Source organism: Sinohyriopsis cumingii, chromosome 12, assembly GCF_028554795.1.
Source record: "Sinohyriopsis cumingii isolate HCF-2022 chromosome 12, ASM2855479v2, whole genome shotgun sequence".
NCBI lineage: Eukaryota > Metazoa > Mollusca > Bivalvia > Unionida > Unionidae > Sinohyriopsis > Sinohyriopsis cumingii.
The window spans coordinates 49,833,773-49,857,391 of NC_142972.1; the positions used below are offsets into that span (position 1 = coordinate 49,833,773).

Sequence of the window (23,619 nt, forward strand, 5' to 3'; positions counted from 1 at the left end):
GATATAATAACAATGAAAGCATTAAGAATCATCATCTTCTAAGTAAATTAAACATGGTGCAGAATTTCATCTCTCTCAGTCTCTCACTCTCTCTCGCGCGCGCTTTGAGTTTTCTCCTGGGTCATTTTACGACGTGATTGGACCCATGACTGCTGGGAAAATGTGGTCACACGAAGCAATGGGAAAGGTAGAAACGGAGGATAAAAGCTATTACATGGTTCGAAGCAATTTTAATTAAATCATAATATTGGCTTATACGAAATGTAAGTTCATTTAAAAGTTTGAATTACCCCTTCCTGGTTCCTCATTTCCCATAGTTTACGTTTCCAACTCGTATACATATGCTAGCCTGTATGTAAAAGCCAGAACGTTAAATATTCAATTAGCTTACCATGCTGAATTTTAATCCAACTGAAAGATATTGGATATGCTGCCACTACAATAAAATATTTTCATGAAAACTAGTCTTTTTTTGCAAGTATTAAGTGTTAAAATTTACAAAAATGCAGAAAAGCATTTAAAGAGTAGTATAAACATGAAACTGCAAATAGAAGTCACAGAAATTAAAAGTAAAACTCTAGTAATTATAAACTTGTCTTCCAAAAAACGTTTCAATTACATTTTCATTCTTCCATCATCTTACAAAAGATATTAAATTTATAATGTGATCTAGATCAGGTTCTCAATTTAAACATGAAGAAGAAAAAAACATAACTAAAAAATATTGTCCAAGTCATAATATATACTGTTAAAATAATCTTAAATAAGTAAAATCACTGTAGACTGTCAATTTTGTAGCAATAAACACATGCTTGTACCTGAATAATTATTTCCGCCATTTTTTCTTCATAACTAGCCCTAACAATTGTAAGTATTTTTTTTGTTCTGCTAAACACGTGTTTCATTTTAAAAATGTCTAAGTGAACTGCATCTGAATATTATTCAATAAATAACTTGATTTCAGATTTAGCTGGCAATTCTTCCACTACAAATCAAGATTATATCTTAAGGGAAATAATTATGAAGGAATCATTCCACACTTATCTACGAAGACTAAAAATGTATACACTGTGCTCTCTGGCATCAATTATGGTTCCAAATACGGTCCCAGGCGGATCTAAATATGGTAAACAACGTTCCAAACACCGATCCAAACATTGAATCATTAACTGTGGAGGAGACGGCAAGTACATTCTCTGAGTCGTGGGTGGCAGTGGTCTCCTGAAATATGTGTCCAGACTTCAGATGGAGTGGCCTTTGCTTGATACCCATTGTTTCCTTTCTTTGTTGTTTGGGATAAATCTCAAGCCTGCAGATAATATCCAGTAAAGACATATTATAGGAAGTCATTACAGTCTGGCACTTTTAAGTGTTTCATAATACAATAAATTAACTATGTACGTGGCTTAACATTAATGTAATAGGTTGATTGTCATAACAAATATAATTTACATTTGTGGCGATAAAAATTAATAAAGTGTCACGACTCAGATTGCAAATTATCTAATTACAAAAACAATTCTTAAAATATTATGTGGTTAGCAAGATTACAATTACATTCACAAAAAATGATTTAGCTAAGTATAAAATGTAAACCACTCAACCACCGAGTGTGTGTCCCCCCCCCCCCCATGGCAGAATGAAAGGGTAACGCATCATGTGTCCTTCCTTTTACTGTCCATTTGCCCTTAGATCTGAGCTCGTATGACAAGTTTAAACGCCAATATACCTCTCAGACTCCGCTCATTAGACAAGACTCCTTAATTTTAATCGTTTATTGCTTTATATTTTAGTTTGTATCTGTATTTAGCGCTCTGTCCGATTGTATCAATGAACTCCACATGTACACAGGTCACTGCGCTTTTCATGTATAATAGTTATTGAGCTTTTCGTTACTATGGGTTTCATGTATAATGGTCACTGCGCTTTTAATGCATATTGTACACTGAACTTTTCATTGTATACTGTACACTGATCTTTTCATTGTATACTGTACACTGAACTTTTCATTGTATACTGCACACTGCGCTTTTCATTGCATACTGTACACTGATCTTTTCATTGTATAATGTACTCTGATCTTTTCATTGTATACTGTACACTGCGCTTTTCATTGTATACTGTACACTGAACTTTTCATTTTATACTGTACACTGAACGTTTCATTGTATACAAGTCACGGAGGTTTTCATTTATATTGGTCGCACAAGGCCAATCACATTATTGATCTTTCAAGTCCTAAAAAGCACAGCTTGTTTTCTTTTGCGTCACAGCAGCTTGGTTTCAGGCTATTACAAGATGTGTGTGTGTGTGTGTGTGTGTGTGTGTGTGTGTGTGTGTGTGTGTGTGTGTGTCATTTGGACTTTTTACGTAACTTTAACAATTATTCAGTTTTATAGCTACGATGTCTGCAATGAAGCCGATTATGGTGATGTCTAGCACTGGGACATCATACAGCAGACGTGTAGCATCATATCCCACCCAGACCAGGCCGACCAGTCCTAACACTAAGCTCTTAATGCTTAGCGCCAAGCGTGGCAGCTGCTGGTACCATATTTATAACTCTTTGATATGACTCGGCCGGGGTTCGAACCCAAGTCCTATCGCAGTGGAGGCGGACGCTCCAACGACTTAGGCAACCAGAGTGGATTCCCTAGGAACTCGTTCAACCGTAGCAAGTGATTTACAAATAATGAAGACTGTTAACAATGCTTTCTAAATCATTTTCTTTTGCGGTATGCTTTGAGTTTAAAACACAGTCACTGATCTGCAGCTGATAGGCAGGTAAGTAAATGTTAGAATTAAATGGTTCCCGTGTCAAGCATGAACAGCTCTATAGACAACTGGCAAGTTTATGGCATTCGTGGTGTGTTGTTTTAGATAACTACAATCAACCTGCACCCTTTCATCAGAAACAACGAACTGATAAAAGGCAAATGGACGGATTGAAGAGGGGCAACATGTCTGATCAATAAAATTCATAATTCAAGAAAGCAATCTCAGTCATCTTGACAGAGAAGTTACGGTATATTATTCACTTTAACATTACTGACCTCTAAGACGATTAAAAGAAACATGGAAGGAGCTTGTCGTTACACAGTGAATTTTTAAAACAGGTATGTATATATGACTGAGTATCAGATTGTTTTTCAATACAGTGATTTCAAGTTCCTGTGTCCAGTTTCTTTCTTTAAAAAAATCTAAAGTATATTATCTATGAACCAAAGAGTGTTACGCCAAACAGCACAAGATACTTCCATCTTGTGATCTTTCCGGTACCAACAGCTTGGATCTTCATGGGTTGGGTAATGTCCGAATGACTATGACTGCATGTAATTGTAGGTAAGGTTTCATAGAATTTTCAGTAAGGCTTAAAAAGTGACAAGGCACTGACGTACATTATCCCTAGTTGTGACCTGAACCTAGAATTACGGGATACACTGTCAAGTATAGATATATAACAGGCTGAATTTTCATTAAATTTATCTTCATTGATTCAAACGCTTTAAGGGAAACTAATAAAGGTCACATATTTATAGTTTTCGTTGTTGTGATCTTGGACTAGAAGTAAGGTTCATGCCAAGTCATTATTGAAAAACATTTCATTAAATTATCGTGATTGGTTTTAATGGTACACTCAGTAAAAAGACACAAGTCAAGAAATTACACTTACCCCTGTCATGACATTGACCCAGATGCAGAGGTGTGGTTTCTGCGTTTGACACACCGCTTAGTTATCATATATGATTTGGCAAAGTTGTATTGCAATATCTACATTGGATCAAAATGTATTCTCTGGACAAGAATACAAGTCACCGAATTACGTATTCCCTTAATGCAACCTTCGCCATGAGGAAGGAGAAATGTCTGTGGCACTAGATGCAACGTCTGGTCATGATATATACTTGGGCAAAGGTTTGTGAAATCTCTAAAATCCGTCATAATGTTTAAGATGGAAAAGTGAATGTTACCTGACGTAACAAGCCATAACATTATAATAGCATAATAGTTATTTTTTTATGTCGCTTTATTACAATACACATGCATTTTAAAAGTAAAGTATCTGAGTCATTACTGTGATAACTTAGTTTATAGATATACACAATCACATTTATACGGATCCCATTATGTGTGGCTATGTTTTATTAAAATGATGCTTTCATTATTTTAAATAATTGTACAACCCGATGTTATTTACCCCACCTGATTTTGATTTTCAACCCCTTAAATATACACTATAAACATAATTTGATTAATCATAGCTATTAACATGTATATTAGTGCTGCAGTGTTTCCCAGCAATACCGTACACATTTTGTCAAAGGACTTCTGAACCGTGTTATCGTTTCAGTTATCAACTGAGATTCATTTACATCTAACTGAGAAATCAATATTATTAATATTTCGTCTTACCAAACATCTGCAGAACAATAGTAGTAGCGGATTGGTTGTGCCATCCCATTGAAGGTTGAAGCAGCAACCGTGGTGTACGCGCCCATGTCCAGGAAATACAACCAGTCTCCAACTTTAAGCTCTGGAAGATGAGTCTTCTCGATGATGCAATCCAGTCCATCACAGGTTGGGCCCCATAGGCTGCACTCGTATGTACGTTCAATTTCTGGTTCCTGTAGCCAACATGAATATATTTCATAACAAGTTCTAACTGCTTGACATATTTTGTGTAATAACTTTTCCACTATCATGTTGGGTGGAAAAAATATTGAAGGGCGGACAGTATTTCGAACGAGATTATAATAGAGTTCAGCCATATGCGTTGAAAAAGGCTCTAAGAAAAACTCCTTAAAGTGTCTCATGACGTGGCCCAGTTTTTAATAGCAATGTTAGATAAAGGTAAATTAAATGTTTTAAAAATGAACTCTCAGCAAGAGCTGGTTTCCAAAGAACCCGGATATTACCAAAGTGATCTGGAAAGCCTTAAACAGGGCAAAGTTTGTGGATAAAAAAGAAGTGCAAACGGGTCAAAACTCTATACAAGAAATAATGAAGAATGCTGGCAAATGCATGCACTAATAAAGTAATATAAACTGCATAAATAAAGTAATTTGACTCCAGTTTACTTCTGTTACTGCAAGGGTCATAAACCAAAGGTATAAATAAAAGAGCCACCTCTACAACAGTTGTATCCTTACCAATTATCTGCTGGAACGAGATGGCTGAAAATAAAACTTCTCCAAAATCGTATAACTATATCACACACCTCCCATATCTCATCATCATAAAGGTTCAAATAAAACTGAATTGCCATCCAATATTCGTGGGAAAAGTTGTGCTGAGGAACCCAACCTAGAGTAACAGAAATTCATAAACCATAACTGCATCAAATATCAGGATGTAGAAAGTTGTAAATGGAACTCATACAAGGTTTTATAAATATAGAGAACCTAATAAAGTTAATTCAGATAGAACATTCCGGGTAAAGTTGTGCTGTAGAATCCAACGTTTTCGAGTATAGGTTAGCAGAACTATAAATCCACAAAGCGATGCGAAATACATACCACTCAAAGTTTAATCAACGTTAAGCTGCTATGCTAAATTTGACAAACTTGGAAATTGTTAAGCTTGCTAGGGTGTGCGTTGGGCCGGTTCAAAGCACCATATCCCCTAACAAGGAGAGTGATATAACCAACTACTTCCTTCTCAATGGCATTACGTCTTTCCTCTCCCGTCTTAGGCGACTGAAGTTCCTTCTTTTTCTTTAAAGGTTAAAGAAAACAGTATTCGCACTGAATTAATAAATATCCCGTGCTGTTTCCTATATATTTTTCATCTAAATATTGTGTATTTGAATTTTATACATCAAAACTTAAATTTTGGATATCGCTACTTTGTATTATCAAATTCACAATAATGTTTTTCTCCTCTCTTTGTTTTCAATATTAGTTGTCATATTTGTAATTTTTGTTCTTGTGTTTGCGCGTTTTGTTGGTGATACTGTGTTCTGGAGCTGTTTGATCCGTCTCTATTGATTCAGTGTTATTTTAAGTTTCTTTCTTGGTAGTCCTGGTTTTTCTTGTTGTTGTTCTGTTGGAATTGTAGTCTTAAAGTCGGTATTATGTTCACATACATGGCAATGCCTGTCTAGTTTTGCAAGCCAAGCCCGCGAAGTTTTTTCCCCTGTTTTTATAATCGTGTTTGGTCAACAACAAAATGGGTAATCTATTTGCCTTCACCTTGTGTATTTCCTGCTCGAATATTATGTGATATGATGTGTTTCCTTCAATTCGTCTATATTTTCTGTAGCGGGGGCTGCTCTTCCTCCTTCGCTGGAGTCTAGGATTCTACGTCTGCGGAGTTTGGCCTTCGATTGTGTAGTCCGCTCTGATTTGTTTCTATTTTCTTCGATCTGTGGTTTTTTGTTTGATTTTTGTTTGGATAAATATTAGTTTTTTTAGTATTGTTTTCTGTTTGGTTTGATCCAGTTACATTCTGCTGTGTAGTTAATTCACCATCATCGTTGCCCATGCCCCCCCCCCCCCGTAGTGCTTTCCTGTGGGCTCACCCTCGTTTTCACTCTTTTCATTGTTATCTTTTGTAGGTTTCTATTGTATATGTTTGTTTGTAAAGTGTTGATCCAAATCTGTTTGGTATAGTTTCTGGTTCATACAAATTTGGGAAGGTTTTCTTACCTGCAGCTTACATACGTGTTTGCTTTGTTGTTTGGTAGTGGCGGGATAGCCACGTGTCCTGTTTGCCTACATATGTGATACAGCCTATATAAAACACATTTAGGAAGAAACCCCATCCAGTAGAAGAATGTGGGCACCGTCCTTGCCTTTTCCGTTTATACAGTAACAATTCTTACCCCTTTCAGTACTGTGGTGTATTCCCTAAATGTAGACATTTTTCGTTCCCTTGCAGTGCCGTTCAGCTGAGTTTGTAATTTGAATTTAACTTCTTTTTAAGGTAACTCTAATGACAATGAGTCCTCTTTCGTATTGTTACTCTTCCTATTGGAGGAGTAACCACCACTTAAATTGTGTTGTCTTTGGTTTCAATAATTCCACTTTGGAGTAAAACAATAGTCAAGTCTAGAAAGTACTAAATAACACATAAGATTTTTAGTGGCATGAACAGAAAGAAAATTGCAAATAGATGCATCTTATTGCCAGATATGCAACCTTGCATATGTTCGTGACATGTTGGTGTAATAAGAGAGTACTGTCAATTGTGACAACTGGGTTTCGTACTGATTATGTGAATCTAATGTTGGTGCTGATGGTATTTATTGTTTCAGGTTAAGGAGGAGTAATGAGAATATCTTTATCTGGTGATTGAGATATCTTCAGCTTTTTAATCGCTTAATCTATGCACCTCTTTACGCATCAGTGCCACGTGAAGGCGACATGTATAATAAAAAAGACGAAGACAGTCAGCAAGCAGATATATCATGAACAACAGTACAAAATTGGATGCAGCCGCCTCAAGCCTATTAAGAAATATCTGGCAACTTCAACCAGCATCATCCGTTTGCAAGCCTAAGAAACTTTCTGCGGAGATTTGTTAAGATGCAAATGCGCCACATTAATGTTTTAGCATTATGTTTTTTTTTATTGTGGGTTTGGGGTAGGCGTGTGTCTTCATTTCATGTACATCCTGTGCCAGAAAACAACGTTAGTTTAAATATTCTTTCTTTTCATATTTTACTGCCCTTAGTGTCTCTTTTCAGCTGTTTTTAATTCCAAGACTGCATAAGACGCTTCTTACTTACTCTGAATACATACAGCCCAAATGATATAATAGGTCATTTCCTCCTAAGATTTGAACACGTAGCGATGAAAGAGCGCCTATGTCCAATAGAAGTCATATATGTAGAAACCATAACAGCAATTATTTCAAATCTAGGATAAATATCAGTCAAATCGCATTGTAATCTTTACCAGCAACAATTTGTTTAATGCCATTTTCTCCTTTGTCATTTAATTGTTAATGACTCACAAAGGAACGAATGGGTTCTATTGATTTAGACCGGTGACATAAATTTTCATACACTGCACCTGCTTTATAAAATTATGTTGATACTATTATATGCAAAAACCTCAAGTATCTTAAACATAGTTTTAAAATGTTGCTTTTTATACCACAAATTGAGAAATTTTGAAGTCGCATCTTAGGAGAAATATTTTTATTGAGTCTTTCATTGGATTCACGGAATAGAACTAACAAGTATCCTGCATTGTGTAAAGTAACTAGCACGTTGTTTTCGACCCTAAGATAGGCACACATTACAACAGTTTGCAAAACTGTATTACTGGCAATTTTCAGACATACTTTATAATATTTCTGAATCAAATTGCAGCAAAAGTTTGAAAAGGAAACTTTCTGTAAATAAGTTAACATACAGGCGACAATTTGTTACGGTAGAAAGATCTCTAATCTCCACGTATTAACCAATAACAATGTAGACAGATTACGAAAACAAAACCTGATAATAATTAATTTAGATTGATGATTGTGATAACTCTTCTTATTTAAAGCCCTCTAAATGACATGTCAATTATTCCAAATTGTTAAATATATACAACATAGTAGCGTTGAATATTCACATAGAAACGCACTGTCATGGAAAACTAAAGACGGTGTCTGAAAGTCATTTTGTTATTTGTGCTCTTGATTCAAGCACATACTGCTTTACATTGCTACCAAAATATTTTGGAAATAAATATGACAAGCATGCATGGAGGCCGAAATGAAAATCATCACAGAATTTGGTACTTGCCTCCCCCAAGATGACTAACCAGTTTTAAAGGTTAAAGACGAAGAAACTTTTCAACAAGAAAATTGTATTGACTTTTGTAGAACCAGATGTGTGAATTAAAACTTCATTGCTCCAGTGCAATTTATTTCATCCGAATTCCCTGTAATTAGTTAGGAGAGAAACTATAAAAACAAAATACTGCCATAAACTTAGAAAGATGTTGAATGATGTAATTTTTTAATCATGCAGACAACCTTTGGAGTATATGCGTGTTGCTGGAAGGGTTTGTTTAAGTAAAGCATAATGGTTTTGTTGTCATAGTGTGTAATGACAAGAATGTAATCAATATAATTATTATAATAACCAGCAATCATCATGCAGAAAATAAATTCAGACTAAAGTAATCGTAATAGAGAAATGCTGGCTACTATTAGGCTACTATTATAAGAACCTTTTTCCCGAGATTTTATGTGCAACTTTCATCTTTCTTTACGTTTTAAAACAGCACACAATAATCAGTATTAGGCAGACTTACCTCTTGGCTCTAGGCATGCATACACATATACTGTCATAGGACGGACACGCCTTACGACAATGAAAAGTACAAAACTAGTGATATTAAAATGAGTCAAGGAAACTCAGACTTAAGTGTTCTTTGTTATTCTTCGTAAAATCTGCTTCAGAAGCTATAATCATTATCCATTCCTGAAGCCAGATTTGACACGGTGAAACTCTCACGGATTTCTTAACCAAGGAATGGAGCCAGTATCAGAAACATTTTTCATACGTCACTAATTATCTTAATGCAATACTACAGTTCCTATTCCAATACCCATTCTTATGTATAATACCCATCTAAAAAGAGTTTTACCAACGTTAGTGATGTATGAAAGACGGGTTTCAGTGGCATATATTCGTATTGTTGAGTACTCTTCAAGCTGTATCCCCTTACCAAGTCTTTTGATGCAAAGTATATCAGTTGTAAGAAGCATGTGTGCTCAAGGGCTAAACGCAAAATCCACTTCTAAGGCAATAGCATGTTAATTGGTGGTCATATTGACCGTCTATAGTTGTAACGCAGTTATTAACGTGCAGTTATAAAGTGTAATGTGGAACATAGCTTGAGAAATAATCTTCCAAATCACAAAATCTATTCTAAGTCATTGAAGTATGACATATAGGTCACATTGATCAAAATTTGTGATAAGGGTGTAGATATCTTAAATATGCATCCACTCACTAAATTTGATGATTCGGGGTATAACAGCAGATATGTGAAAGGTGATCAAATTATGGGAGGTGGTAAGTTAAAAGCTAAAACTTTAATCTAGTTGCATGTAGTAACATTGGAAATGTAGGTCACACTGTCCGTTTTGTTTGTCAGAGTTTTGAACATAGAATTATTAATACAACAGTTTATTTGACTATTAATTGAATATTCTACAATGAAAAGAGATTTAGAAATAAAGCTCACATTTAACCAATGTCTGTTAAACTGAAATGTGAGTCAGTGTGACCTACTTTGGTAATGAGGGTGTAGTAGTCAACAAGATTCATCATCTTGCCAAGTTTCATAATTCTATGTATAACAGCAGGTATAAAGGAAACACTAACACTGAGCAAAATCAGAAATGAACAAATAATATATCCTTTTATACAAACTTAGTTTTCATAGGCCATCCACCCCCTTAGGGTGTAGCTGCTTTGAAACCAACATAAAACTGGCTATAACCTGGGAAGAAAAAAAAAGATATTTTGAGACGCTGTACATGTGTATATGGTTTGATTTTTACGGAGGATGACACATGGCTCTCTCCTCTGAAAAGTCGGTGTGTTTTATTTCTATAAACTGTACAAAAGTATTGATCAAGCACACAACATTTTTGGGAAATATCTTGAAGATCTATTGCGTTTACTGGTCGTTCTATTTTTTAATTTCAAGCTTATTTAAAGAGATCATATCAAGACTAAACCTTTGCAATTTTCAAATAGGATTTAGAGTTTCAACAACTTTAGTGTCACATATACCTGAGACAATGTCAGGAGAGAGGGAGAGAGAGAACATTGATAAATTGTAATCTCCTTTGATCCCGTACAGGAATTATTTGCATTACTAACTATTATACATCTCCGATTGCGCTGAATTTAAAAGAGATAGCTCTCTGTACAGATGCCCTATAAATCATTACTTGTGGATCATTGCGACATTCATATACGGATATCATCCTTATCCCAATTCAATTCTAACAAGAACCTACCCGTGGAACATATGCGGTCACATGATCATGAGCATGGTCAAATAGAAGGCAATTGAAAGATCCATACACCCCGTCGTTGATGTAGTACATCATGGCAGGCTCGTCTAAGGCACTTGAAAGAGTCACGGGTTCTCCATCTGAAACTCAAATCATTCACATCCAGTTTCAGTGCGGAAGGATTTGTTTTCTCCAAGAAACACAATGATAGCATTTTCTTACCACGAATGGGGTTCAATATGAATAACAAAACTAATTACATTGTAATGTTGTATTACGTTTTTTATATGTAATGATTAATATTAAATTTCCCAATTAATTATTGAGTCAGTTTAGTTTAATAGACACAATTCGAGTTCAACGTCTTGTTGCAGCCAACTCCATTGGACAGCAATCTATCATTTCTAGTTACTTTCATTCCCTCCAATGATTCTTCTTATATAATTTGCATTCCTTTACTAGCCATCTGAAGCAAACAGCATACAATCTGTAACCATGTGAATATATCATTTGAACTAACAAAATCATCACTATATCTCTAATACGTATTTTGTTATCACCGGAACTTTGCCATGCCATGTATGTGTTTCTTTAATCGTCATAAATATGATACAACCAATAAAAACTGCTTGTTTTTCCAGTTCAGGTCGCTGAGCTAACGTAAAATCTCCCAATGAACACTTTCGAAGACATAAATTTATCCAAATGTAAGGTGAGTGTTACAGTATGTATAACATAACTTATTCCTCAAATGGAACAATGAAACGTTTTGAAAATGTTTCTATTGTTGAAAACAATTCTTCATACATTGATTCGCTTCCAATAAAACTAATTGTACTGGGTTGAATAATTACTTACTTTGTAAATGATTTCGCGTCGCTTGTACCCCATTTTGTTCAGAAATTTTGATTTTGTATGTTCTTTATATAGTTGTATGAAGCTCATGTTTGCTTAATCATTGGAAGTCATTTTCGATAAAACATTTATAGGTGAACGCATATTTTTCTCATCAAACAAAATAACTCTGAAGGCAATTCTATCAAATGGTAATCTATCTTGTATATAGCATGTGTTTCGAAGCATTTATTTTCCTCTGAGCAATATATATATATATATATATATATATATATATATATATATATATATATATATATATATATATATATATAATATACGAAATGCTTTACGATTACATATATATATGTCCTGCTTGGTCGCTTTTTGGTATTCTAAATAAGCCGACGTTTATTAGGCATATTGAAGACCGTGTGTACCGACATTTCATTGCGACAATAAATGCGTCAGCTATTTGATTATTACAACTGTTCATATTTACATGTCGCTTCCCACTGGCCATTGCATGCAAACATTTCTAATTATATCGGAAGATATGACTTAAAAGGAATGTACTAATGCTGACGACACAAATGATAACAGTGAATATATACACTGTATTAACACTATTTAATCCTGTGAAACAGATGAATGTGGGCAGGTGGAAGGTAGCTTGATATCAGCAATCTGGTTACAATTTTGGAGGTTTATCATCCACGAATACAACGTTCTGCCCCTCTCATGCAACATTACTGTTGGAAAGACAAAATCATATTAACTACACTATCATTGACAGGTTTCTGTACCATGATACTTTAATATGGCTGTATTTGTTAAATGCGTATTTAAAGCAAATTAGAAAACTATGTGCACTATGGGAGATTTGTAAGATATACTCTTACTGTCCTCGTGTTGGTCCCATGCAACCACACGTTTCGCAAAAATGTTGGCAACCAAGGTGAAGGCCGAAGCCACCATGTAGCGTCCCGGTTCAGCAATGATTCTAATGCAGTCATTAGACGGGAAATAAAGATCAAGGCTCTCATTCAGAACCTCTGCAATCTGGAAGAAAGATTTTTTTAGGATTTAACGTTTATCCCACCAAAAGGCACTCCGACAGGATATAGCTATTGTTATGTCCATCTGTAAACGCTTTACTTCGGGATGATAACTCTCAACCAGTTCAATGTCTTTCAACCAGTCTTGGTACACGTATCATGCCACTTGTAGAGAGAGTTCACTTTTAAATTAATCTTGTCCAAATTTACTATGACCCAATAGAACGTTTCGCAGGTATAAAATTATTCCAAAGTTAACGAGACGATTGAATAAACCTAAGTATTCTGAGTAGCTCAGTGTCTCACCATAGTCCAAGCAAAAATATATCTCTCCAACCCAAAAACGTTAGCACAGATTTTAATGTTGATACACTTGCCAACTAAAATAGTGACACATATGTCTCTCCATACTCACACAGGTGAGACAAAAATTAATGATTTATTAGGAGTCAGTATAGATATCTCAGATGAATGATGTCGATGGGGAAAGAACAACGAATGTTTTATTGCAAATATGTTTAACAGGTAGTTATAGGCGACTTGTTTAACACTTTTACCAAATTTGATTGAAAAGAGGGAGATGGAAACGATCAGAAGTACATACCCTCTCTTACGTTGTTATACCGCAGTTCGCAACCTTCCACCCTAATAATACATTTCTACCCACCAACTGTCCCCTGAGCTGCATTCAGGATTTAAGACCTTTTGCTATGAGGGGTGAATTCCCCACATCTATCTTCAGAGCAGGGCTTCAAATGGGCGAATACTTCTGGCAGCAACCCGTTCCCCATCAATGTTCCAATAATAATAATAATAATAATAATAATAATAATTTATTTTAAGAGAGTAACACAGTTAGCGGTACAGACACGAATTTCCCTTACGTCTCTAAACAGTAACTACATCTTAAAAAATAAAATAAAGAAGCAATGTAACTTTTTCCTATAACACATGCACAGTTCACATTTAAAACAGTTTGTTTCGTTCTCTTTTCATTTCGATCTTTATTTGTCTCGCTCGCATGCACACACACACACGTATGGATGGATGGATGGATGGATAGATAGATAGATAGATAGATAGATAGATAGATAGATAGATAGATAGAGTGGTTCATGCATGGTGCCAGATTTCCCGGCAAGTAGTTCTTGCATGTAATACATAATTCCATAGTGTCTAAATGTAAGTCATCGGTTGTGAGCTCCCTGGTGCTTTTGAAGTGTAGGAACTCCTTATATTTGTATACCACTATGCTTTACTCCATTAGGAAACTCTTCCTTTTAGAGAGGAATAAATTTCTTTTTAAAGAACCGATTGCTGTCTAAAGTTTTAGTGTAAACGTTTCGTTTTTCTTCCTATTTTATTAAACTTTAAATATAGTGATACTTTTTATTTCTTTTAAAATTTAATTTAACATGATGTATGCGCTGGTAATAATCAATGTGACGTCACACATGAAAAGGCATTTGCATGCGTTTCAATCAAATCATCGGTTGCAGGGAAAACTTAAGGGACGTATTATGTGACAGTTTTCCAGTTACAGATTAAGTCTACATGGCTATAAATCAATGGAAAAAACATGAAATGTAACAAAAGCCAAATTGAGCTATTAACTATGACAATGCCACTGGCGGAAACTTTACAGCTACTTAACAAAATTATAGGCTGGACAAAAATGTCTGTATTGGGTACAACAAATCGCTGATGATCCGTGCTGTCTGTCCCCTATCTGGTTTTAAATGTTGTGCGACTGCTTGACAACCTTTGCTTGAATACTGCGATCTTTCGTCTTAGCAGCAACTCTGCAGCAACTCTGCATCATTGTTATCTTTTCATCCTCGCGAAATGCTCTGTCCAATATGATCACCCTTTCTAAATAAGGGAAGATGGGGTTCGAGTTACAAAGAGGAGTCCATACTAATATGAAAATGTGACATTTGGCCTCATCACGGCCTCCTTAGACGGATACGAAACAATCTTAAAACTTGATTTTCATCTAGTGATGTTGTGAAAATGATATTAAATGTCATCACCTTCCCTCAGTGACCACTCTCTACATGTGATCACCCTCAATTAATCGGTGTAGCTGGAGATCAGGTTTTATAGAAAACTGAGTCATACTCAACGTCATTAACTTCCGTCGGTCTGTGTAACTGGTGTTCATATTACAAGATAAACTGGATGTCAGATGGTCAGACACATCCACATAAGATTCTGATAATTCTCCATCAGTCTGTATCGATGGAGTTCAGGTTACAAACGTGAACTGGATGGCTGATGGACAAACAAATTTACCAAATGTGACCACCCTCTATCAATCAGTCACCATGGAGTTGATGTTGTATGGTATACTAAATGTAGCATAGATGACCACATGGACAGACGCAAGAACATACAGGCGGATGAACATACACGACTAATCGTATCTTTAAACTACATATAGGAACAAAATATAGATGCTAAAATAAGCTGGTTTCCAGTACTTATGTTTAAAAGACTCTTAAGAGTAGCGTGCTTGCTAATATTTTCTATAATCAGTCTACAGAGGGAAAACGAACGAATCATTATTGTACTTCCTAAGAATCTTCGAATCTGTTTACCCACGTAAGAAAGGCTCTTGGCATGAGAGTGCGCTCAGTGACACTATACATGACGTCACTATGCTTACGACGTCACAAAGATCTGCAGTGTTTCTTGCGTTTAATTACTGACAGGACAGATGGTTTCTGTCTAGAAATGGAAATTCTTGTTTAAAATTAATTCTGTTTCGTAAACTAACATTATAATGCCATATTTATTTGCGTCATAACGTTTAGAAACTACTAGATCTTTCAACAGCTACATTCACACTGATCATCAGCCATCTTTATTCTACGACTCTTTTCTGGATAATAGGAGAGAAAATAACCCATCGTATATATTGGTGTGAGACAGGGTATAGTCTGACTATACGTCCCCGTTTGTTTGTAACCACCCCCACCGATTTCAATAAAGAAAACGTTTAATGTGATAAAAAGTGCACAGAACTAAGTCAACTGAATTATTGATTTACAATTTCTAACCTGACTTGACCAGAATGGCACTAATACTGGCCCCTCTGCACCTTTCAAAATTAACGGACCTTCCATAATAAAACGGCGCCATATTGCGTACACTATGGGCTAGTTTATTTCCATCAGACAACATAATGATGTAGTTCATCCTGTTCGGTAACTGCCAGATAATTCCGTAAATTCGATAGCGTTGAGAGTTAGGAATTATATTCCGTTGCACACATGAACCTAGAAATTAAACCGCTTGTTAAATCCACATGAAAGGCAAAGCTGTTGTTGTCATTCTTTTACTTTGCTTGATTCGACATTGTAAATATCGGCAACAGACGATTTATGTATGTACATCTGTAGTCGTGCACACATCCCTTTGCTGAAAATGGACTTGTCCAGCAACTGGAAATGGATCTCGAGCATGTCCGTCTATTACATTGAAAACTTCCCTTAAGCAGAAAACGTGCAGATTATGACGGTGCTAGGGCCGCTCTACTCAGAGTCAGGTTAGAAATTATAAATCAATGAGTGACTTGACTAAGTTGCGTGCACTTTTTACCACATTCAAGGTTTTCATGATTGAAATCAGTGGGGGGGGGTTACAAAAAAACGGGTTGGTATAATCAGACAGTTGTGTTGACCTTGGGACCAGTGATTGTGGACAGGAACTCGACACAGCCTACAAATCCTTATTATCGAGTGCGATTTCTATACTTTAATGGAACTGTCTGTTGAGATAGCATTACAGAGAGATACAAGTTTCTGTGCCTAATGTGGTTTACCTCATCAAATGAGATGGGAGGCGACACCTGGCCTGGGAATCCCCCTCCAACGTCTAAAAGGTTGATTTCGAAACCAAGATCCAGTCCTATGTCAAATACCTTACGAGCAAGCTGGATGGCTGCTGCAAATGCTCTGGCCTCCAGACAGCCACTACCTACATGAAAACTGAAAGAAAGACATGCATTCACATGGACCCTAAATTAATGGTTTCCGAATATGCAAGCTCGACAAAGATAAAATGCAAACGCTTTAATTTGCAAAGTGTGCTGAACTTAATTAATCGCGAATGAGCACCCATGTATCAAGCAAAGTATGGGAAATGGTAAGACCGACACTTCCTCCTGAATTATTAGTTGTTTTTCCGTGCTGTTCGATTTGTGATATATTAAATGTGAAAGCTAGACCGACACTTCCTGCTGATACTCCTTTGTGTCATTTTTAGAGTTGTGTGCAAAAGAAAGGGAAACTAAAGCCATAGACAGAAGATTAAAGGTATTCGTGTCATTTTGATCAAAGGATTCAATAATATTCACATATAGTATTAGGCAGGGGGGAATTAGGGAAGTCAGTAATTTTCCATTTTCGAAAGTTTTGGGCCAAACCTTTTCATACTTATTTTTATATAGTTCCTTAGCGTGAAACAAAAAAACAAAAAAAAAAAGGATATATGGTGTTTCAAGACAAAGAAAACTTGCGATAGAAAAGTATTTCTTTATATCTAGTTGATCATTTATTGTCCATGTCTGAATCATATTATTATCAATAATCGTTTTGAACTTTAATGTACAGTTACAATCTTCATGAATTTTCAACAACAAAAAAAAAAAAACATTTCCTAATGACCTTTCCCGTTGAAAGTGGTCCATATTACCCGCACCCGGCCAATACTTGCCACTACACGTATTTCCCTGTAATAATTATGTATGCGTTTTGCTCGATTAAAAACTAAATACAATAGGTGACACAGTAAACACTTTCGTATTCGATTATTATTATCAATAAACTTTCTCAGCAGAAAGCTTCTAAATAATTATCTTGAAGACCACGCAAAAAATTTATTAAAAATTTAAGTAAACATATCACGACAAATACGTTCACTAAAATGCATTTTACTTATTTGGGATACGTCACTGTGCAAGGAAACTCTATTATAACACAACTGTCCCGTTAATTGAAATGAAACTTGATAATTAATTTCAAGGAAGTTTTCAAATTTGAATTTAGAGAAGAAATCTCAAAGTTTGATAAATGATCTTTTATAAAATAGAAGAAAATGCCCAAGTAATCGAACAATTAGAGGGTTTCATTTTTAACTCCTTATTACGTCAATACAAACAAGGAAAGGCAGAGAGTTTCGTTATTTTGATTACATTCCTCCGTTTTTTCATAATTTAAACAAATCACGTATTCTAATCAAACATTTTCACACAATTCTCTGAAATATCGGCTTATTTTGCGATATTTTTATATAAGTAATTTTGGCGAGGTAAAAATAATTATCTTTCATAGCGTTTATGTTAAGTTAACTACGATCGTTACATTTGCTGTTTCTTTATTTGAAATTCATAAAAACGAAAGATCGGATAAAATTATTAATAGGGCCACATACATTAGAGAGAGTAATTATGTAGGATTTAAACTTTTTTCCCTTAATCTTCGCTACCCACCTCTTTTGTGGATTTGAGGATGTAGAATAGTCTCTATGCACCGTACTGCATAGCGTAACAGCTGACAAAAGGTATGAACCTTTAAAGCCTTTCATGCTCCCAAGGATATGACAGTTGACGTCTTAAACATTAGAACGAAATATCATCATCATTATCATCATCATCCATCCATCCATCCATCCATCCATAACACTTCCCCCATTAAGAAAAAGAGAGATTTATATAATAAAGCTTTCTTTTTACCACACATTAATTATACATGATTTTTTTTTTTAAACATAAGAGGAACTCTCATGAATTATACAAAATACACATGAAGTGATACACGTCTATACATGGGAAAGTGTATCTGCAATCAAATTATCTTTTCCCTTGATGTGGATGATGTCAATAGCATATCCCTGTAACAACACACTCTACGTAATAGTCTTTGATTTATATTTTTCATCCTGCCGATGAAAGTAAGTGGGTTGTGATCACTAAACACAATAATCAAGGAAGAAGCTGAACTAATGTAAACTTCAAAATCGTGTAATGCCAATATTATAGCCAAATATTATAGCCAAATATTTAATTTCGCTTGTTGAATAATTTCTTTGGTGCTTATTTAATTTCTTAGAAAAATAGCACACTGGATAATCAACACCCTTTTCGTCTTCTTGAATAAATACTGCTCCAACCCCTACATCACTTGCATCAACAGACAATTTAAATGATTGGCTGAAATTTGGAGCTCTATGAATTGGCGTGCTTTTAAGTATGGCTTTTAATTTATCAAAAACGTCCTGACATTTTTCAGCCCAAAGAAACTTGTTTTTCTTGCTCAGTAAATTTGTCAGGGGTTCAGTAATTATAGACAATTGGAACAAAATTTTCGATAGTATCCAGCCATACCTAAAAATCGCATCAGTTGCTCTTTACTAACAGACACAGGGAATTCAGAGTTAGCCTTGACCTTAGCATATATAGATTTAACTTGTCCATGTCCCTAGAAATGTTACACAAGCACGGTAGAGCTCACTTTTGGATAAAGTAATTGTCAAACTTGCATCAGTGAGTCTGTCAAAGAAGTCCGAATTGTCGCTAAATAATCTTTCCAGGTGTCGTTATAGATGTCTAGATTTACAAGACATCGAGATAAATAAGGGGTGTCCATTTAGTAAGTACGCATGGAATGGATGGGGAGGGGTTTTAACCCAAATGTATATGATTGCGTATGGGGGGCGGGGTCTACTGATAATGTACGTACGCATAGAAAGGGGGGTGGGAACCTCGATAACAATTTGTTTAATACGTACTGTTCGACTGGGTTCAGTTGACGTTTGAAATTTAGCGGACACGAGACAAACTTTTTGAAGTTACGCAGCTTATTTCTTTAATGCAGCCAGAAATTCAACATTGGTTGACTATCTGTTTTACTAAACACGTTATTATTATTTAATCCTTGGTCGCTTTTGTGTCGCTTAAAAATAGGACGTTTTAAGAAATGGGGGGTGTCAAGCGTACATACGCGGGGGGTTGGGGGTTGTAAAAAGTACGCATGTGTACCGGGAGGATGGGTCAAGCTTTGCCAGATTTTTGCGTGCGCACTAAATTGACTGCCTCTAACCGTTTCTTTAGGTTTTGATGGAAAAGAATACCTTTATTAAGGGAAACCGTCTCATACTGACCTGACACCTACAACATTCAGTCCAAGGTTTCTAGCAATCACAAGGAGTGGACGTGCCTTGGACGGATGGCAGCCAAACTTCATTCCAAGTTTGCACTGGATCTTGAAGTTGTTTGGGGGAAGAATCCTGATCACAAGTCTTCAATAAAGTTACAATCAATAGTTTTCAATATTATACAATAAATATGTCTATCAAAGTATATAAAACACACGCACACACACACACATATATATATACATACACACATATAAATATATATATATATATATATATATATATATATATATATATATATATATATATATATATATATATATATATATATATATATATATAAGTGCCTACATCAAATGAAGCACAAAAACGCAGATGAATATTCTGAAAATAAAGATTGTATTGGATGCAACCATGTAATAGGGTAGTGGAGTACTTTGAAATACTTTTGAATTGGGGTATGTTGTCTTTGCCTTACATAACATTATAATCTTATGAGTTACATCATGATATAGTGTTATTAGACGCGATGCTTATAGAATAAGAGGCCAAAGAGGGCTCAGTATAACTGTCTTAGATGACATCAATCTCAAACCCCAATGACACATCAGTCATTAATGGTGGATCCACATCATTTCAATTTATTTACAAGTCCATTATTCAAGACTTCATTCTGGGAAATGTGGTCTAATTCTGCATCATTTGTATAAATTTTAAAGACCTTTGCGCGAGGATGCGTTCTTTAAAATTCGGTCATCTTCCGTTTGGCGGTTGATGGGAAGACGTCGTTTACAAATTTTCATAATATTTATGACAGTGACCATTTTTTTTTATAGCAGACCACGTTCGTTTGCATCAGCTTGAAAGGTCTTTGGGTCATGATACTTTAAGTAAAGTTTAGTTAAAATAGGTACAGTGGTTGCTATGACATTCACAACGTGTTTACTCTTAAACACAATTTTCATGGCCAACAAGAGCAAATTGTGAGTAGCCGACAATATACAAACTGGTAGAGAGGAGATTACAAGAGTCCCTCAGATCGGAAACTTTTTTCAAATCTCCATCAGGAGCATCCACCTAGCAAATTTAATGAGTGTAAACGAAATAGGGTCCAACATACTGGTCGTTTGATCAACAGATTACTAAAAATACCAGTGTCACCAGATATGAAGATTAGTGCGAATGATCTAGTTTGGGTATGGTTTATTTACCCTACTTGAGATATCGGCCTAAGTTTCATGGCTGTATGTGAAATAGTGTCCAATATATTCTGGTGTAACTATTAGACTGGTGATAACACAAAGAAAACGTTAAGCCTGAAAATTAGGAAACAATAACCCAGTTTTCATATAGCAGATTTACTTCCCTTGATATGTATCCACGTTTATATTTTCAGAGAGTATTGGTGAAATAGGGTCTAAGATATTGATAGATAACAACTAGTGCTATTTGCGATCGGTGTATCGCAAAGGGCCTCACTGAACTAGAAAAGCTGGGGCTGGGAAGCCAAAGATTACATAGATTATGCAATTAGGAGATCTGGTTCCTCTACATGACGTGAAATGCCTGAAATCCAACTCCTTCAAATGACCGTCAATGCAATCGACATTCCACATAATGATCTAAATTTAGGATAATCGACAATTTTCTAAACTCTGTCCACAATTGAGCAGACGACACAAAACTCTTAAAAGACAAATAGTGGACTTTGAAATGATGCCCTAATTAAATCGCAAAAGAAGATGTTGTACGATTCTTGAGTTATGCTGATTACAAGCAGCACACCATGTAAAAATCTAAACTCGACTGATATGAGCCATAACTCTGTCCAAGATGGTATATACGAGAAGAAGAAAAAACGTAACCTGAACACGTCTACATATAGGCGATAATGTTCCTAACAAATTCCATTACAATGTTGTGAATAATGTTGAACTATTCTGCTTGCAAGAAATATTGGGTGTTTCCAAATAAAGACAAGACTTCGCTTGATAAGTGGCAAAATGGAGTAATTGAGACTAAGTCTATAATAAGCACATGGAACTGGTTGACGTGTTCATAACAAATTGCACCATACATGCCGAATTGCAGACCGCATCCTCACAGGAGCTAAGCAGTTAATTTTCAATGGCCATAGCTGTTTTCCAAACTTGTAGTTGGCAACACAAAATACATAAAAGGCACATCAAGGTCTATGAGAGTGTACGAAAAAATCTGCATCAGAGTTTCGTGAATTCTGGTAGCTTAGATCACAATGTCAGCTCATCTGAGGGTTGTTTCATGGTTCCTAATTTTTAGACAATTGCCATATGTATATATGGGTGGACTGAGGTGGGGGAAATTATAACACACACATAATGTGATCTTAGAATTATTATTACCGATAATGACAAATGTTTAAGAGATATTTATTTCAATTTAAGAAGTCCTGTTATTCTTACAAGTATGAAAAATATATGAAAGTACATAAAATTAATACAATAAAATACTGTGAACTGTAACGTTGGTTAAGAGAACAACCTACTTATGTATTACAAAAACGAGCAAGAAAAGTGGAAAATTGTTACTTGAAAATCTTAATATTAAGTAATGTTGAACTTATTCAGATGAACAAAATATCCATAATAGACAGGTGAATACAATGATCAAGATTAAAATGTAAAATATTTCACCGAAAATTAAACAAACCTGTATTGATATTTTACAATAAATTGTTAATGGCTATAATAACAGTTAACACAAATTAATAAACGTGAAACCAATTGAAGCAAGTAAAGAAGAAATTCGGTCAGGAGTTTAAATTAACATATCAGGTTTTTATTTATTTAGCTTCTAAAACATTTAGAACACCAAACTGTACCTATGGTGAAAAGGAAAGTATTTTAAAAATATTAAACAATCTTTTTAAATTAATTTAACCAAATATTTCAGAATAAATATCTAAAATAAGGCAAGTTTATAAACTACAAAATTTTAGGAGGGGATTATAAATTGTCATATTTTCAGAGTAAGCGTTGTCATATATGATAAACAATATGACGTTTATAAACTTTAAAGGACTTATAAGGAATAAAAAAATGGATGTCAAAAGTACAGGTCAGATGGATAGGATATTGTTATTGCTGAACTCAATAGGAAAATATTAATAATAAAGTTTGTTGCACCTTCCGTACACGTAATGAATAAAAACAAAACATTTACTCATATATATATATATATATATATATATATATATATATATATATATATATATATATATATATATATATATATATATGTGTGTGTGTGTGTGTGTGTGTGTGTGTGTGTGTGTGTTTTCTTTAACTTATTGAGATTATATTCCTTTTGCAAATAATGTGCCAATAGTACGTCTATAAAGATAAAGTGTGTTGGAGACATAACATCTTATTAGCTTTTAAACATAAAATAAGAAACAATGGAATAAAATATGAAAATAAAAACTACTTCTCATTAACTATTGAAGGACTTTACATATACAAATTAAAAAGTACTGCATCTTATTATTGTCCTTCTATCAGTTGTAATGCACGTGTTAATGATGGTACATGTGTTAATGATGGTACATGTGTTAATGATG

The 23,619-nt window shown here is 35.0% G+C and overlaps 1 protein-coding gene across 1 annotated transcript in view; it reads right to left on the bottom strand.

The window, feature by feature from the left end:
• Positions 1-239: 239 nt before the first annotated feature.
• The window catches only part of LOC149786416 (ornithine decarboxylase-like), a 41,733-nt gene continuing 18,353 nt past the window's right edge, over positions 240-23,619 (bottom strand). The window contains exons 5-10 of the mRNA XM_089978198.1: positions 20,028-20,165; positions 16,690-16,855; positions 12,708-12,867; positions 10,975-11,111; positions 4,414-4,625; positions 240-1,309 (exon numbers count right to left, since the gene is read on the bottom strand). Of these exons, the coding sequence (XP_089834324.1) occupies positions 1,084-1,309; positions 4,414-4,625; positions 10,975-11,111; positions 12,708-12,867; positions 16,690-16,855; positions 20,028-20,165 (1,039 nt within the window). The 3' untranslated portion in view covers positions 240-1,083. The remainder of the gene's footprint in view (positions 1,310-4,413; positions 4,626-10,974; positions 11,112-12,707; positions 12,868-16,689; positions 16,856-20,027; positions 20,166-23,619) is intronic.